The sequence below is a fragment of the Acromyrmex echinatior genome, chromosome 10 (assembly GCF_024713525.1).
Source record: "Acromyrmex echinatior isolate Ae372 chromosome 10, ASM2471352v2, whole genome shotgun sequence".
NCBI lineage: Eukaryota > Metazoa > Arthropoda > Insecta > Hymenoptera > Formicidae > Acromyrmex > Acromyrmex echinatior.
Window position 1 is genome coordinate 5209329 of NC_141861.1, and position 19953 is coordinate 5229281.

A 19953-nucleotide genomic window follows, 5' to 3' on the forward strand; every position below is an offset into this window, starting at 1 on the left:
TGCATGCATTACACAATACAACAAATACAACTTGTATTTCACAATATAAATTAATCATCAAACACATTAACTATATCTGATTATAAATTGTCTGTCATTCAATAGATTTTATTATTTGGGATTGATCTTATTAGTTTCATAAATAATGTCTGAATTTTGAAATAATATATATAAATATTTTATTAATGATATTAATTTATAAATTATTTTATTAAATTTTAATTAATTCGACAACAGGAAAGTTAAAAGTTATTTAACGATAAATATTGAAACTAATCTGTATATTAATATGTGTAATATTTCTCATATCAATAAAATAAATTCAGACTAAAAGGTATAAAGTTAGCCGCGAATTATTACTATATGGCATATGAGTTATATTTATTATGTTTATCCATATAATTCTCTAAATATTAAATGTTTACAATTTCTTTCTCTCTTTCTCTTCTCTTCTTCTTTTTAAATATATCATGAAAGCATATAATATCATAATAGGCACATAATAATATTATGCTTCGTAATTTGTTGTAGAGTTCCTTTTAACTACAGCACAAGTTTTCCAAAGTCACTCTCGAGTTAATATAAAACACAATGTGAACGAGAGCTCTTTGAAAATTGTGTTTTACATAATAATTTGCATTTCCCTTGTGCCGACCGATATTCATGAGTGGCGAGTTTTAGTGCGGAGTGCACTTAAATTTCTAAACCGTATTGTCGAAGACGAGATACATAAGTAAGGTACGTAAATGCTACTGTCTGGAAATTCTCCGTATCTTTCGTCTCACTTTCGACACTTTTCTCCTCCATTTTCTCGGGGAATTACGTTTCGCGTACACAGTGTCCTTCACCCATCTTATACTGAATAACAAAATCGCTTTCTCAGATAGGGAAAAGACATTTCGCTCTCGAGAAAAGGGAAACATGCCATGATATCGGAAAGCAAGATGAAAGTAAAGAAACAGAGAAACAAACAAATATAACGAGAATGTGTACTATTAATTTAAAGAAATAAATATGTAGGAAAAAAATTATCCTTTGTACACAATATTTTTGTGCCTTTAAGTGTTTTTTAATTGATCATTAATAATATGACTCGAATCTGATAGCACGATGTATATCACAATATATCGAGCACATTATTTTCAAAAGACATTTCTTCGTCAGTACTATATTAGCTGTGGGAAACATGATTCAAAGACTACGAAGTTTCGTTTTCTGTTTGAGGCACGATATTCCTTTGAAATTGCTTGAAAGCAAAGGAACGTGCGCTTTGTCAGTATTTTGACCGACGTAGACATCATTCAACCAGAGGACAGATGGAATATAATGAACTTTCATAATTGATAATTGATCACTGATTAATCTAACAATAAAATTTTACAGATGATGTTTGTTTCGTGATTCAGGGAGACAACATTAATATTTCACGCTGCGTTTTCGTTTATGAATAATGTTTAATTAAATCAAGTACAAATCACATATTAAGCACAAAACGCTTAAAAAATACATTTCTATGGCTTATGTTACCGCGTATTTAAAACGGCGATTTCGCCTGGAGGAACTCGAATCCCTGGATCGCCCTTCGGACAACGCCTGGGGGTGCTGTCGAGTCATCCTGAGTCATTATAATCCGGACTATATATTCGCGATGACGCCTAGGGGAAACCCTGAGTCGCACGCCAAACGTTCTGGAACTTAGATTCACTCTGAATTCGTATATACGATCCGCACTCTTGCTCGATTTGTAATCGGAAAAAGGTCTCCATGCCGCCACGACCCTCCACGGGCCCTCGAACTTTCTCCTGATTGATGTTTCTGAAAACATAGAGATCACGGTTAGCGGCGGCGACGTTTCAGATAATCACAATTGGATTAACGATCATGGCGCCGATCATTGCTCTAGTCTATGCCGACACCGCGTTTTCTTCTTCTTGAAATGTCTACTCTCACGACGTCCGTATACGTGTATGCGTGAACAGTGCGATTGAATTGATCCGACCACGATTCGTATTGACATGCACGTCTATTTAGAGCTCTACAATGTCTGATTTGTACGATAATATATGAAGTAATTAATCTTATTAATTAGAGAATCTATAGGAATAATCTATAGGAATAATCAATCTATTTTTTTTATATCTATAATAAGATTTTAATAGCTAAAATTCCGAGATCAGTTAGTTCGAAATTGTCTTAAATTATATAGTAAAATATAAATATATTTATCGCGACTATTACTTTACTGACTAAAATAATCATTTATTTATTTACAAGATTTTAAACGGCAAACTGAATCTAAGTACCTAGACAGCGTCGACATCGTCGCAAAATCAAAGTGTATTGACATAGGAGTTGTATAATAAAGTCGTAGGCAATCTGTAGATATGCAAGTCAAGAGAGAGGTTGCCTTCCACCATCGTTGTAAGAAGACAGCCGATTTCAAAAGGATACGAAGGTAGAGAAGCGGAGCACGCTAAGAAGAACCCGATCACGTCGTCGACGAAGTCATCGACGAACGCAACGTATTGTTCCCATTGATCGACTCCATTCGTAGCATATACGGGACTTTGGTCTCTCTACCCTTGGGGATTTGGCACTTTGACGAGTTCGCATCGCGTGGGAAAGAAAGAATGTACTTCCTTCTTCTTCTGCTTCTTTGCCTATTTCCTTTCTAAATATATATATATATATAAATAAATACATATATATATATATATAAAGATATAAGAAAGTAACGTTATTGCTAAACTCAAATAAATAAACATGTATATATATATATATATATATATATATATCATGTTTATTTATTTAAGTTTAACAATAACATTTGTTTTCTGTTCTGTTCATCTGTCAAATTATTTTGATTCGAAATAATTTGACCGTTGAATTATTTAGTTAAGAAGCAATCGTGTTTGAAAACTTTGCTTCGCTTTGTTACGCTTTGTTCGTTTCTTTCGGTTCAATGACACTGGAACTTTACTGGTGCTTTAAGCACAAGACCAAATATAATGTTTGTCTTCTCAGCGAAAAGATTAATTATGGTGCTTTCATCAGGATAAAATAACTCAATCGTCGCGGCGGATGACTAATTTCGAATCGACCCAGCGGAAGCTAATTTCACATGTACGTACACGTGGAAAATTTCTTCCCATGTTTAGGTGGGTAGGCATACGCTCGGTGATGAACGATGAGATGCGGTGAGATGTAACGAAACGCATCGTGGCAAGAGTTTATGGCGCGGCAACTCGCTATTATTTGAATGAACGCTTCGTGCAAGAGAAACGGTGTTCTAGAATGTATTGTGAGTTGCTTACCGCAGGTTGGAATTTTGACTCGTAGATCTTATAGACACAGAATTTAATATTTGTCTGAAGTATAATATATTCACTGTGCAGTAATATTTATGGAATAATTTTACTATATATATATATATATATATATAATAAGATGCATATTTAAAAAAAATATTTATAATATCTATCATAATATCTATATATAACATTGATGGATTTCTTATGTACTACAAAAAAGCTATACAGTGTATAGAAGCATTATACGTTAGCATAATACGTTTTAATTATAATAATTCGTTATTTAAAACGTCTATAATCAAAATTGTGAAAATTGTATCAATGAGCTCCGATCTTTTCTATTAAATCTTATGAATTTATTTTATTGTATTTCTATTAAAAAATATACTATGTAATATGTAATAATTAATAATTGAATTACAAGATTAACGAATTATGGTATTTTTCTATTAATATCATAGATACATAATGATACTACAATAATTACATTTTATAACTATAGTAGATTATTAAAAACAATATTTTTTTAAACAATGATATAAAATCTTACTTTTATACGTATACTTTTTGCATTTTGTGCTTTTCTGTTATAACTTATTAATTCCTATTTATAACTTATTAATTCTGTTTTTCCGCTTGTTTACTTACTTGATAAAGGTATTTTTCTCGGATTCATTCTTTCTCTCAATGAGCTACAATACCATCCGTTCTGTCTAATTTTTTTTCGTTTCTTATTTCCGCGTGCAATTAAAATCATGAGGCCAAAGTAACTTGGAGTCTTTGAAGAGTTACACGGTTTAATCTCTGCTCTCTCCCTAATGGCTATCTTTTTTAATCTTTAATAAATATTATCTACTTTCACGCCCTTAGGAGACACAATTGCATAATTCTGTATGATGTTTACAGTTCCATTCGCTGAAGAACATCAGTTGTGTTATAAAATATTATTCTCGTATGCATCATACGTGATTCTTCTTATGTTTGGAAAACACGAATCTTCATAATCTCTAAATGTAATGAATTCTTGTTATAAAACGTAAATAAATAAGTAAAAGTTCATACATTTGTTTTTTGTTATAAGACATAAGCAGTTTTGTTTTTCCTAATACACATATCTCAGATCTTACATGCAATATATATTTTACTGATAGGTATATATATATATATATATATATATATATATGTATATATATATATATATATATTATTTACATATATATTATATGATAAGAACTGTATTTTTTTTATAATTATGTATTTATTATTATGTATTTATATTATGTATTTATTATTTTTTTTATTATGGTTAATTTAGATTAATTAAATAACATATGATCTCATAATACAATTTATATATAATATTAAAATATATACTTAATTTAATTAAAATTATTCAAAGAATTTGCCAGTTAAAAATATAACCTAAATACACTTGTAACATGCTTTACATTATTTTATATTATAATATGTATAAACTATAATAATGAAATGAGGCTATTAAACAAATAATTTTACAAATTAACGAAAAGCTTGTAACATAATAACAACAAACATTGCTCATATTCACTATGATTTATATGAAGGATACATAAAATATTTATATATTGCATAACTATATAATTGTATTCTAGTTTAAATTAATTTATTAAATTATCCATGCAATTCTGTGGCATTATATTAATGGTAAGCAACTTATATATATTTCATTACTGATTAAATGAATATTTACGTGAATATAAAATTTTATGACCGATATATATTTTATCTATAGCAATCAGAATAGGAGTATAAACATTCAGGCGTAACAAAATATGTAATTAAAAAATAACTATCGCGACAACTTATTGTGCTATAATACAAATTAAATGCAATGAACTTAATAGATATGTAAATAAATTAGACTCAAAGTATAACAATTATATATATTTTCAGTATGCTTTATAAATTTATACTCTTTTTTATTTTTATCATTAAGTTAAAAACTTTTATTTTAACATATTTAGTCATACTAGAATTTACATAATATTTCTTGAATCCATATATGACCCAAAGAGACAATATTTGAATGCATTATTGGCTTTTTTATTTTAATTACAGTCATTATGATAATTAACGTTGAATTATGTTCAGGAGCAGAAAATCGATAAAGCTAGGATTTGTCTCGTCGAGAAGAAAGGGTAAATTCTCCGGCAAGAATCTGCTATGTTAAAGATATAGTGGTGCGAAAGAAGAGAAGAAATGAAGAAGAGAGAGAGAGAGAGTGTGTGCGGGCGAGAGAGAGAGAGAGAGAGAGAGAGAGAGAAACAGAAAGAAGTACAATGAATAAAAAGAGAGTCAGCGCAATTCGATAAGACTTAACATTAATACAGCTCTCTTTTGGAACATCCCACGAGACAAGCGGAGTACGACCTCCCTATATTTAACTCCGTCTCATCGAGCAAAAAGAAAACCGACTTATATCTCGGAAGTACTGTCTCGCTGGTCGAGATTACATGGATAATTGGGGTCTCCATCTACCTACTCTTTTTTACATTCCATTCTACTTCGACCTCAGCCTATCTCCCTCTACACTGTTAACTATGGATCTTCGTCGTTTCGCGAGGGGTGTGTTAGTCCCCTTTGACCTACGGCAAGTCAAGTAGCTAATTCGTCGAGTTTCACAGTGATCGCGAAATAGACACGGTTAGAAAATTGAAAGCTGTTAAGAGTGTATGTCTGCGGAAGTTAAGCAGATAGAAAGTAATTGCTAGCGTAAATTTATTATCGTATATGTATCCTTGAAGATAGAAAAAGAGAAATAAGTAATGAGGATAAATCAAGCTATTAGTCTAAGATCGATTGCAGTTCTCAGCAACCTTGTAGATACCTTTCCGCTAAGTAATAGCACCGCAAGTTTCAGACTCATTAACGTTCGAGAGGTCGATCACTCTTACATACCATTAGTCACTTCGCCGCAGGTAAAGCAATTATTCTTCAACAGCGTCTACAGCCAATGCTGACAAAATTATTGGAGAAAGATAACAGGGGGCGTCGGCGGCGATATCAAAAAGATTTCATTATCCTTCGAAACTTCCTTTTTGTACCATTCATTAAGGATAGCGGATAGCAGAAGTCGATAAGACCGACCGAATGTATATGTAAAATAGAAGGAAAGATTGCATAAAGACGTGTTTCGAGAATAAGGAAGAGGAAGAGAGAGAGAAAAATCGAAGTACAACGGTGAAGATCCATATGTTATTATACGTATTGTCACCTCTCTAGCATTTGTTCGCGTTTACGACTAATCATAAATGCAACGCGAAACGTTTGCCAGACTACCTTCCATTCCGATGGAAGATTCCGCGGGGGTGAACGAGACCTTTTACATCGCTAATATCGCGCGATTGTGGGACTCCTTACTTCGCTCACGGAAGGAGAAAGAAAATGTCTTTTGCCGTGGTCTCCCGGCGTCCGCGAATGCTGACGAACTATTGTGGACGGAGCACCGTGTTGACGAAGGGCGAGAGCAAGTCACAATGCCCGGCAACGGGCGTTCGACTGGATGGAATTTCACTCCGAAATTTAATTTCTTCGCAAGCTTGTGTCCGAGAAAGCGCGATAGAACGTCTGGCAAGGATTGGATATCCACAGCCTTAACGTCAGAAACGGAGGGGAGGGAAGGCAGCGATAGTTGTAGAAACCGTGAGAATCGGACTGAGAGGAGGTTTACGTGAACGTAGAGTGAAGGAGTAAGATGGGAATGTTAGTACGAACGGACGTGGCCTTTTTCCGTTGAAAGAGCGAAAAATGAGGATTCCGTGCGCGAAGGCAGAGTTATTGAATATCAAAGTTTCGAAATTCCGCGGTGCCAGCAAAGTTCACTCGAAAACATAACTTATAAGTAACTTCGACCGGGTGGTGGGGTTCGATAAAGAGAGGTATGAGGACAGAGAAACGACGGCGGGTCACCCGACCAAGGGTGAAAAAGCAGAAGGGCGGAAGTCGAGAATCGGACTGAAAATGGTAGAGGAGGAGTTGTTCGTGTAGCGGGGGAAGGATGAGTTGATCGTAGTGAAACAGGCGGTAGGAACGAAGCCGGGATCATTCGTCTCCCTGAGCCGGAAGTTAGGCTATGCTGCGACTACGAGGACCAAGTTTGGTCAGAGTCCAAGTCGCTAAAAGGAAGAAAATTTCAGAAAATACGGAGCAGACATAGCGTATACGTCGCGAGCCATTGGAGAAATTTAGCGCGGCGGGTATAGCGTTACGAACCGGTCTCGCAAACTCGCGAAACTCTTTTAAACGAACTAACGTCGGCAACATTGTCCTTAGAGTATCCTCTACAGAGAGGAAGAGAAGCCCCCGAGCGTGAACGTGGTGTCTAAGACGGAGAATGGGGATGGAAAGATGTCGTACAGGATGAGCTCGCATTGCACTACAGCAATTCCGGGTGCCACCAAGAAAATGCTCTCCCGACGGCAGGAAGAAATTTTGCAGAGATGCGTGGTTGACGTTTCTTTTTTAAACGCTTCTAATGGTATTGAAGAGATAGATTTTGTGATATAGAAAAGACACATCTTAATTTAATTACAACGGTAAACAAGTTATGTAATTTAACTAGCCCTTTAAATGCATAAAGGAAAAATTGCTGACCCTCTTAAAGTGCGTGTCTTTCGCTATTTTTTTAAATGTTTATATCTATTTTTTAATAGAAAGACACATATGTGGGCAATGAAGATAATTTAATTTTAAAATACATGTAAGAAGAATTCTTTTTTAGATTAGATATTTTTTGTTTTACGTATTTTTTACCTATGTAACATTAGTATTTTATTATTAAATAGATTAATCGTGTATATATTTATAGCTTTTCAAACTGTTCACAATCTTTTTTAAACATATGTTTTGAACTTTGCTTTCTCTCTCTCTCTCTCTTCTTGTGTTCTTAATTAATAACTTACAGATCGATTAAAAAATTTAGTAAAGATAATTTCTAAAACAAGGCTTGATGTTATCTTTATTGTCCTGCAATTCTCTTTTTTCATTGAATAATAGAGAGAACTCTTCCTACACTTTCCTACTATAAAAGTCGATCGTTTTTATGTCTATCGTAACGAGGAAGGGGTAGTTTTCTAGACAATTATAGTCTGAATATGCACCGTTATAGTGTACTTTCGCACGTAGTGCGCGAAAGTTTGAAAATGTGGAATACTGCAGGTACACAGAACAGTCGCTACAAGATCGACTTTCGAAGTAGAAAATGGAACGTCATGGTTCAGATATTATCCCATTTGCAACTTTGCGAAAATACAAACGCAATGTTGTCGATCTTAAATCTTAATGTAATCGTTTGTTTCACGTCTTCATGATAATTATATTCTTTAAATAAATTTACTGCATAAAAAATACAGACACATATTCGCGTCTTTTATAAGAAAAATTATTAAAAATGGAATAAACATAACAGGAGCGAAGCGTTTAATGTCAATTTGAAAACAAAACGCGAATATCGTATGAGAGTTCACGCGTGTCAAATTCGTATATTGCTGGGATATTGTTTGTCGGGATTGACATGTACATTAAATACACGAGGATACACCAGCCACGACGAATTCTTGTATTTACCTTTCATCGCGTTCGCCCGCCGATATTCATTTCAAGCGTAACTGCGTTCTGGTCTATCGTTATTTCGGAAGGGTCCAGGTTGCGGACGTAGTGTCGACAAACGGACAGCAATACCGGGAATGGCAACGATGGTGAATCCGCGCGCCCCGTTGCTCTCGGCGGTAGTCATAAATTGAATACTAATTGACACATTGCGAGGCGCATCCGTTGTATTTCACGCGTTCAACTTTCATCGTACCAGCCACTGTGTTTAAATGGCGGCACATATGCGCGAAGATATAAATTTACGGATAAATACGCACGACAGCTGGTTAATGCGAGCCGAGTTCCACCCTTGATTCTCCGCACCCTTCCGCCGGCTACGCGCCCGCTCGTGAACCCCCGCCATCTGAATCAATACCTACTTGTTTACTGGACCGTTGCCAGCGGGATTTCACCGAACCGACGATCGTACTATCCTAATTAATTCCATCTTTTGTTGTGGCTCTTGGTGCCTCGCAACACGGGCGATTGCTGAAGACGTAAGAAGAGCATGGCGTTGCTGAACGTGACTCCTGTCTGGAGCGACTAATTATTAAGGAGCTTCTACTTCCCATTTCTCTCTCAATCCAACTCGTCGCCTTCCGGTTTGACTTGCAGCTGCCGAGAGTTTGAAAGCGATAGTTTCATCGACTTCGCAAGGATCGCAAGTAGGTAGGCTTCTAATTCAATTGAGACCAGTAATAATTCAATTAATCTCTAAGATTCAGAAATTCTTGGAAAACCTTGGACATTTGAGCGTTGAAAAGATATCGATATGACGGTGTTAGTGGTGTAAGATTAATGGAATGCATGTCATAGAACAATACATAATACAATACGTAATACAATACAAAATGAGTTATCACCAAAAAAGTTTTATCTTTTAGCATTTGCATCGTTACGGTATACTCAGAAATTCCTAGAAAACATTGGACAATCTCAGCTTTCAAAAGGTATTGATATAGCAATGCTAGTGGTATTAGATTAGTGGAAAACGTCGTGAAACGTAATACAATACGAAGTGAATTATCGCCAGATAAGTCTTGCTTTATCCTTTAGCATTATCGATAAGATTTATGCATCCAAGTAGAGAGTATTGTCCCATGGTAATTGGTAGATCTCCCGTAGAATTAGATAGATATATTAAATTACGAGGGTCATTAAATGTGGTGGTCAGATTTATTGCAGATGCAAAGAGGGATGAGCATATTATACCCTATTATCACAGACAAAGGCAAGTCGAAAGCAGACGCCGATATTTTATGATAATACTTTACTCTTCTTTAGTCAAAGTGTCTTACGCAGTAAATTATTAAGATAGTAGTCGCTTTATGTACACTTCATATACATTTTTCTAATCTAGAAGTATATAGAAATACCCCTAAATTTTATATTTTACATTGAAAATATACGTACAATAGTTTTTTTATTTTATTTTAATAACATATTTAATATTCTATAGATTCAATAAAAAATGAAAGTACACTGAAAGAAAATTTACTAAATTTTAATATATATTTCTTTGAATAGTATTAATTGTAAGTTAACATTTACTCAGAATAAATAAATATTTACTCAATAAAACATGGTAGTTAAATGAAATTAACGGTTTTTGTATTAAATATTTTTTACATTTATCAAATATTTCCTTAGAATTATTCAAACAAATATTTATTAAAATTGAGTATTTTTTCAGTGTAGGATTATTCAAGAATCGAATTCTAATTGCCTTTCTTTTCTTTAATCTTAATCTCGCTAGTCTTTAATCTTAATCTTACTACTGTTAAAAAACTAATAATAATTTTTTTAATTTCTGAAATTACAAAACAATGAATAAAAATACAAGAGATACAGTAAAAGAGAGAGGAAAAAAGTGTCTTGCGAGATCAAGATGTATGCGATTAAAAAAGTTATGAAACATAGTAATTGAAATTTTCAAAGCGCTTCATTGTTTAGTTCCAGAGATAAAGATGAAAAAAGTTGGTAGATGAGTGCGTATCGGTTTCTGTTAACGAATGTCGAGGTAATCGAAGCGATCGCATAGAATGACAAATGCGTTCAACGGTTCTAAATTTGTCACATCGCTCTGAAATGAATTTATTCGCGTATCCTTTTCGTACCTTCGATTTTAGCGCATAACTTCTCGCATTAGTTAATTGAATGGCTTTCTCAATTCTAAACGCACATTCTTTTGTTCGTCACATCAAGAAAATTATAATATCTGTCAGCAGAGAGCATAATATACTCGCTGTATTTTAAAAGTAAAACGAATTGACACGCTTGAATATTTCCGTAGTTTTAACTTCAGAAGTACTGACGAGCTTTTAACTCGTGATAAATTAAATGATGTTCGTTAATGAATATTAAATCTTAGTATGTCAAACTGTATATTGTTAAAAATGTGATAATTTATCTCACGTAGAGAATAGATATATTTTAACTAAATGTATATCATTAAAAATGTAAGTTTATCACACATGAAGAATAAATCATTCATAATTTCGTGCGTCTTTGTATAGTACATTCATATAATTTGCAGTATATTAACCGTCAGCCTTTGTCGTGCGACGATCCTCGATATCATTTATGGAAGTTTATTGTAAAAACGAGTTTTATAAAATCGTTATTATGTGGCTTTTTCTCTTTCACGGTTTGAGCCTAAATATATATCTGACTTGCAACGCGTGATAGCACCACAGTAAGTCGGCACAACCATACGTTGTGTGAAGCTGCGTGTATTTTATTTCGTTTGGTGCCCACAATGGAAAAATGCTTAACGCGAAACTTACTGACTGTGCCGTGAAAATTTATTTGCGGTAAAAAAAAAACGGGATATGCATACTGCTACACGGCGTGTACTATTGTAATGCTAGATATTTTTTTTAATAAAGGGATCAAACCGCATAACATTTACACGTAAATTTCCGCACAAATGCAATGCGTATATATAGGGGATAATTGCATTATTGAAGCGAATTGGAAAGTTATATCTGATAAACTCAGTCAGTTCATTCTATGAGTGCAATATGTATATTCAATTTTTAATTTAAATGCTGTTTATATCTACAAATGTCAAATATCCTTAAGTAATGGTAAAAGCAATCAGTTTATTAATAAATTTAATTTAATATTTAAACATTTTATATATTTTACTCTGTGCGCTTTATGACATTTATGACGTTTTAGTTATTAATACTTGATGTTTTGAGAGCAATTCTTTTTTTTCATTTCTTCATCAATTTAAGAATAAGAGAAAAAATGGTTTATTCAACTATTTCTGTAAACAAGAATTTTCGTAACGTTTACTTGGAACATAAACTTTGCCAGGCTTCCTTAGTTACATTAGGTTTCTCTCTAGTAGACAAGCACGATGGAGCGCGAAATCGAGGAAGCATTAAACTATTAGCTGCCGATTCATGCGTGAGAGTACAGGGTGAGTTCGAGCTTATTCCGAAATTGACTATAATCTTCCGCACACGGAATAAAATGAAGTAATCGTAACACATTCAACGTAGAAAAATCCCACGAGATATATTTTAATAAAATAAATAAAAAAAGGAGAGAAAAGAAGAATATTTTTTATATATACACATTTGCAAAGTAAACACATTTTTCTGATTGATGATAATATCTCAATTTTTTTTATTTAAACTTTTCAGAGATTATCTTAAATTGATATCTATAAAATAATGCGTTCTTTATAATTTTCGTAATAATTCGTTTTTTAATTTTTTAATTAAAGTAATAATCGGTACTCAATTTTTCATAATTTGATTATAATTAGTTAATAGAAGAATTAATTAATAGAAGAATTAATTCATAAACAACTTAGGAAAAATTGCATTGTAAAATTGCTTGCAATTATGTATGACCGTAAAATAGGAACGGCGATTTATAGCGATAATAAACTATAAATTTATCAATATTATTATTTGAATATATATTTTAAATGATATTTAATGATATAGTTCATACAACATAAAAGTATAATAGATATTCAAAGAGGGATCTTAATGTTGCATTCATTTTTATCATGTACCGTGATAGAAATTCATATATAAAAAATCTATATATATTTAATATGCCTATATTTGATGCACATACGCTATTTCATTTATCTATTATTTATGGAAATATTTATGTAAAAAATTAAACAAAGATGTAGATATTGATTCAATAAAAAAAGTAATATTTTGTAGAATTTTCAATTTGATGTCTTGAATTACATCTTTTTAAATATTAATTATTGCAATCATTTATTACGTTTTTATAATTTAAAATTATTAGAATTATTAGATAATGGCATTGGTATTTAGACAGATAAAATATATGTACAATAATTTGTATTACAGATTTTCTTAAAATAAAGCGATAAATTGCAGCGATGACATATGGTTCATATTATTTTGTACATATGATTTTTGACATTTACAAGCTAGACATCGACAGGAGAAGATATTTTCTACAGGGAGAACAAAGTTACGCAATTAATCGTTCTTTTCTCGGGAGAACTATGGAAGAAGGTGAAAGCGACGAAAATGAAGGAAACGAAGAACGTACTCGAGCACATAGCATGGTTTTCTGGTATATTGGTTTAATTGGCCCTTCACTTAACTTTCCCTTCTTCTCTCTAATCCTTGAAACAAAATCCCTAAAGATGAAGTAGGAAGTTCACATTGGACACCCACTATACTTTCATTCTCGAACTCAATAGGAACTTTGTTTATATAGTTTTCTTTCGTTCGCTAGTATAGAACAATTTATATTATATTTGTTGAAGTTAGAAAAAAAGGAAAAGTTAACATTTTCGGATCATATAAAATATTTCCCATGTAACTGTATGATTAATTTTTCATTACGATGATTTATTAGATCTATATAAATATGTAATAAATATTCAAAGAGGAGCTTAAATGTTTTATTCATTTTATCATGTACCAAGAAGTCAAAGTGCAATCGTCTTTCAATTAGCACTCTAAAGCTTCCTAAATTATCAACTTTTCTTCACGAGAGATAGTATTAAATACCATTGATACTGTACACGGAGAGAATTATCTTTTAAAATTTACTCTGAAAACATAGTACAATACAATATGTAAAAAATTTTTACTATGCACTTCAGTAAAATTAGTCAAATTTATTTTATATTTTATTGTAGTTTTATTAATAAATGAGAAAAATTTACATAAAATTTTTCGAAATACAATGTTGTCCCAGAATTACCATATTTTCAGAGTAATTCTAAGAAAAAATTTTTTCCGTGCATGTTTAAGTAATTTTTTTTTTAGTTGTAGAAAAAGTTAATAATGTACATAATTAAATAATACTTTTTTAAACACAATTTTCAGTATTAATGAACCATGATTTTTTTATCAGGTTTTTAATATATAAAACAAGGATAGCAATCGTCTATGAAAATACACATATACATAAATCTTTATAGTAAAAGAATTAAACTTCGCAAATATCCATAGCTTATAAATTGAACCCATGTAATCGTTATAATTCATCTATCCGTTTTCGCGTGGTACCGCTCAAAGAACGAGAAATATGGTGACATATTCCTGGTAAGAATCCATTCGGGGAACATGGGAGACCTTTTCAATTCGGTATATGGTAGTAATTTCTTATCTGCACCTACTATGTCGTACACCGACGATATCTACGTAGAGGTAAAATCGCCACAGACATTGTGATTGCGATTTATACAGATTCTGTCGATTCGATTCCGAGATCGTCCAGAATTATTCACTATACCAGGCACTTATAAACTATTATTGACAACGATCTGTAAACCAGAATATATTGATTTTGACAAACATAATAATAGCGTTACGGCCTTTGAGTCTTGATGGCATTTATTAAAATTCTAAAAGAGTTACTCTCATTCAAATCTGTTAAAGAACTGTGAATAACATTTTTAAAACGATAAAAGATTTTCTACGCTGAGAAAAAAATGTACAAAATTTTAATAAATATTTATTTCTATAGCTGAATATTAACTAGGTAAATACAAACATATATTTATTTGGTACAAACCATTAATTTAATTTAATTGTTATCTTTGTTTATTTAGTAAATATTTATTTATTAAATAATTTAGTAAATGTTTTTAGTATTATTTAAACAAATCTTTGTTGGTATATTTTATATATTTATAATAATCCTGAACGTATTCCATATATTAATATACATTTATTTAAATTTAATCAAAAGAAATTTCTTTGTATTTTAATTACAGTCGTTACTTACGCCAATTAAAAAATTCATAAGTCTCTATGAATATATTTGTCTCATAATACATTTTATACATTTTTCTTTTATTTGTATCTTTTATTCGATAGATTTTATTTCGAATAAATTTTGGCTTACTTTTTGTTTGAAAATTATGAAGCATCAATAAAGTACTTCTCTTTTACCTTCGTTAGAGGCTCGTTGCACTTGAGAATCAATGTTGAGAAAGAAAAGGATAAGGAAAAGAACGTGGAAATGGCGCGAGATACTCGAGACTTCAGTCGAGGTGCTGATGTCGCTGAGCTGAGATTTATCGGTTTCCTGAATCATGGCGACGTGGCTGTCGAAGGCAGTCTAATTGATTTTTCCGCCCTCACCCTTGCGCCGTTCTAGAGAATTTTATAGCTCAATGTGAAACTTGCTGCTCAGTGCTCCTTCGTACCGTGTAACCCTTCTGGGAAAACTCACCCTGCCAATAAGAATTTAGCCAACTGAGTAAAAACGCTATCTTCCTCTGCAAACTTGTTATAACTTATATGTAAAGGTATATCCTTGCACAAATGATACACATGTTACATACGACATGTATGCTATTTCATTTCATATAAGAATTTTTTTCATTTAAACTCTTATTTCAGATGTAATTATTTTCCATGTTCTTTACAAAATGGATTCAATTTCAACTTTTCTGTCAACATATTAAAAGCATAGCTTATTTATTGTAAAACATATGTATTCTATAATAAATATATATATTCTTAAAAAAAATATATAACACGATACATTTTAAATTTTATAAATTAAACGATATATTAAGCGGTGGATACAAATGTTTATGAATTTTTACGTTGTATGTGATATTTGTACAATATTTAATTCGTTCCTTTTACATTTTGTATTTATGAGATATGTTGCGTTTACGTTAGAAAAATCAAAATTATTAACTTTATGTAATGTATTTATACTCATAAAAGAAATGTTTAATTTTAAGATATTAAAATGTTTTATTTTTGTCTCCATTTTTTAAATTTAAAGATATTTTAGTTCTAAACGTTTTCAATAAATTCAAACATTGTGTGTTTGTATTTAAAACATTAGAACGTTTTTAATTGAAATATCTTTTAGTATTAAACATTTTGCAAAGATATTTTAAACATAAACATTTAAAACATTGCACTTTTTAAAGCGTAACGATAGATATAAATTTATAATTATATCAGAGGGTTTGTCGAAGTAAATACATTTGATAATAATTTATGTGTAGTAAGCGTACGATTAAAATGCGCTGGTTAGCATTCATTATCATTACTCGTCAATTCTAGATCGATATCTATATGGACTTCTATTATTAATACCATTGTAATTACGCGATGATCGGATAAATTTATTCAAGGATGCGTACAGACACACGTCTTTTAGATGAGCTAATGTGTCCTCTTGAATCTCCGGAATTAAGGTATATAAGCTGAGCAATCTACAACCATCGCCAGCAAACTGGCTAGCGCGATGAGATGGTGTGTGTACACGCGCTTTTGACGCGCGTTGGTGTAAGCATCAGCCCTGATGGGTAATCGATTTTCATTAATGGACGTCGCTTGCGTAACATAGAATTTCAGTGGGCGCAGTCTCAACTGAGCGACCGGAAGAGACGAGGAACTTCCGTTGCAGTGATGTCCTCATCGAAGTTTTGAAGTTTGATAACATAAAGATATGTAATTCAAAGGTATGCTTTCATTTTGGTTTTAGGAGTGTTAGTTTATATGTGGAAAGATAAGATGTATTCTTAATTGGTTATTAAGAAATAATTTAATTTCTCAAAAGAAACAGTTACTCTTATGATCATTTCATTTAATCAAGAATTTTCGAGAATGAAAAATTACCATCTATATTATTCGATATACATTATAAAGTTACTTAATTATTTTATTATTTAATTATATATAGGATTGAGTAAAACTATATAATGTAATTGTAATTGGAACGCACTTCTTTCTTATCTTGTTGTTTGACTAATCCTTTTACATCCCCTGCTATATTATGATTTGTAACATGCTTTGATAAATTCTCAAATTAGAATTCTGTTGAAATAAAACTTTTAATCTTCGATTAAATATTATCAATTCATTATAACAATTACAAAAATTAATTATATAAGAGATATTTTATTTACGCCGCGATTATTGTATAATATTTTATAATTAATACTTAGTTGTTTGTATAGAGGATATTAATTAAAACAGAAATTCTATTTGACGTTTCGCATAATACAAATAACTGTACAGCGCGCAGCTGTATGTTTGACGAGACGTAAATTATACCGGTAGAAAACAATTATTTACGAGCCTGACGCTCCACGATTCCGTTTGAATTTAGCATTGGAAAATATTATTAGCTTAGTTTCGCCGTAGGTTCAAAGTATGCCGCGCTGCGTAAAATCTCTGTTTAACGAAATCTGTTTTATGCATTTTAGAAACATAAAAATCGAATATATAGCGCGACCATCAGTATCGTTGAGTAAGTCGATAATGAAATTAATTTTTGAATGTAGATGATGAAGTTTGCAACTAATTATTTAATGCATTTATAAAATTGGAGGAGGCACCAGCTACGCGGTAAGCGATGCGTGTGTTTTATGGAAAAATTTAAAGCTGCTGTATCCATTAGCAGAAGCATCATAACGCTTTTCAATATAGTTAATGTAATTTTTGCATATGCTTTCTTGTAAGAAATGTTTTGTATTTGAGAACTAGATTTGAAGTACAGATTGCATGACTAATGCTACATTGACGTACAAAATCGTGGAAAAGACACGTATTATGAACGGAACGTGACATCTCTTTATAATACTATCCAAATATCTGAGTCAGTTAGTCGGCTATGTAATATCCAAGCTTTTACGATCCATCGAAAAAAAGATACTGTATGTGCATCGACTTTGTGGCGGCTGCAAACGATGGATACTCACCAACGAAATTTCGACCTCACCCCCCGATTCATTAAATGAATGACATCGTAGCTGAGTTTTATGCTTCTCTGACGGTGATGTTCGTCGTTCGGCTGTTCATATCCTCGTGCTAGGTGCTTGATTCTCTTTCTGCCACAATGAAACATTCGTGTCTTTTGTACGAAAATCGTAAAATTGGCATTACCTTACTCGATATTTGCGTCGTATTTCTTTTGTGGGAATTATCAATTTTATTTTTCTGAATATACGCGACAAACGTCGCTTTGATGGGTTTCAAATATGTCAGTTACTTCGCGCCGACATGTACACGTACATTTATCTACATATATAATGTTTGTTCTATCAGGAATGCATTCCGCAAATGTAGGCCGTGGTGTAAAGATCAACAGCAGAACGATAAATCGGAAATTCATTGCTACGCAATTGCGCACGGTAGTTTTTTCCACTGCACCTCGTATTGTTCGGTTGAAAAATCGTTCGCTCGAAAAAGAAACCAGATTTATTCAGCCCGCGTCCAAATGTGGCGTATGAATAGACAAGGAGAGAGAAAAATATTTCCGTGATTTTTTGCTAACACAAATGAATCTGCAACTTGGCAGGCGACGTCCAACGTGCGGTTTCCGGCGTACAGGAACGCTCATTGATCAGTAATCATTGAATCGATCTACTTGTACGAAAAGTTCGACCACATCATAGGACGAGTAATCTCAGTCGGAGTTATCGATTTGTGTAATCAATCGGGAACATAATGACGCCTATGGGATGTGCGTGGTCAGCTTCAACGATCGGTCGAGCTATATACTGGATGACGCGTGCATAAATAACTGTGGCACAAGCCACAATAGCGATTTATACACAGATCTACGCCTCGTCATTTTCCCTGGATGCAAGTTACATTATTCCGAGATGTTTTTCATTGCTGCTGGCAAAATGCCGAGCATAAGTAACGGTCGAGCATCAACGTACTACGTAGGTCGCGTTTCCTCCAGTACTTTTGTTCGTCCTGCTCGCCCGGCTCTCTTATTATTATTATTATTAGGAACGTGAGGAGCAGCCATCTTCCTGCTGCCACTGTGTAAGTGCCGTGCAGTTTTATGCTTTTCACGGGATGCCAACCACGAAATTCCGCTAGACAAATTGATGTATTTTTCGCGGTGCTTTTCGCTCTTCGAGATACATAGTTTAATATACTCGATATTAGGAACGCGCTGCCATTTAAAAAATATCCGGGGCATTAACTGAAATAATTACGCTCGCAAAATTCCTGGTTCGGCCTGGTCACGGCGCGTTGCCTTTGCTAATTATCCATGTAACGAACAAATTAAAGTTGTACCCGAAGCGATCCTAAACGTGCGGAGCAGCGCGATGTCTCTGGCTCTGAAAAATAACTGGATGGAATTGTAATTACGAACGAAGTGGATGAGGAAATTAACTCGAACTGCGGTAAATAAAGAAAAGCAATGTCTCGAGCTAACTAGTTTAAGAAAAAAAATCGTATTCTTTTGTTAATCTTTTCTGTGTATGTAGTTGATTGTTTTTTTGTAACATTCAAGGTAGACTTGATAATAATATTTATGATTGAATATCTATTATTAGAATCTATTATTATCTATTATTAGAATCTTTCTTTTTTGCTTCTTGTGAAGTTATTATGCATCTGTTGCAGCAAATCATATTGATAAAAATGTTAAATCTTGAAGACAAATATATTTTTTAGAATAAGACTTCAATGTAATCAAAACATCGATATACTGCGTTATATAATAAAAATAAAGACTAGTCATGCTATTTACGTTGCAATGGTTGAAAATTGTAACT

The 19953-nt window shown here is 32.6% G+C and overlaps 1 protein-coding gene across 3 annotated transcripts in view; it reads right to left on the reverse strand.

The window, feature by feature from the left end:
* The window catches only part of LOC147908240 (uncharacterized), a 539816-nt gene that overhangs the window by 267980 nt on the left and 251883 nt on the right, over positions 1-19953 (reverse strand). The window contains exon 3 of one of the 3 annotated variants that reach the window (XM_087410250.1): positions 1462-1815. The exons of the other annotated variants lie outside the window; for them this stretch is intronic. Within the exon in view, the coding sequence (XP_087266376.1) occupies positions 1535-1815 (281 nt within the window). The 3' untranslated portion in view covers positions 1462-1534. Of the gene's footprint in view, positions 1-1461; positions 1816-19953 lie in introns of those variants that run through there. 3 annotated transcript variants of the gene reach the window in all.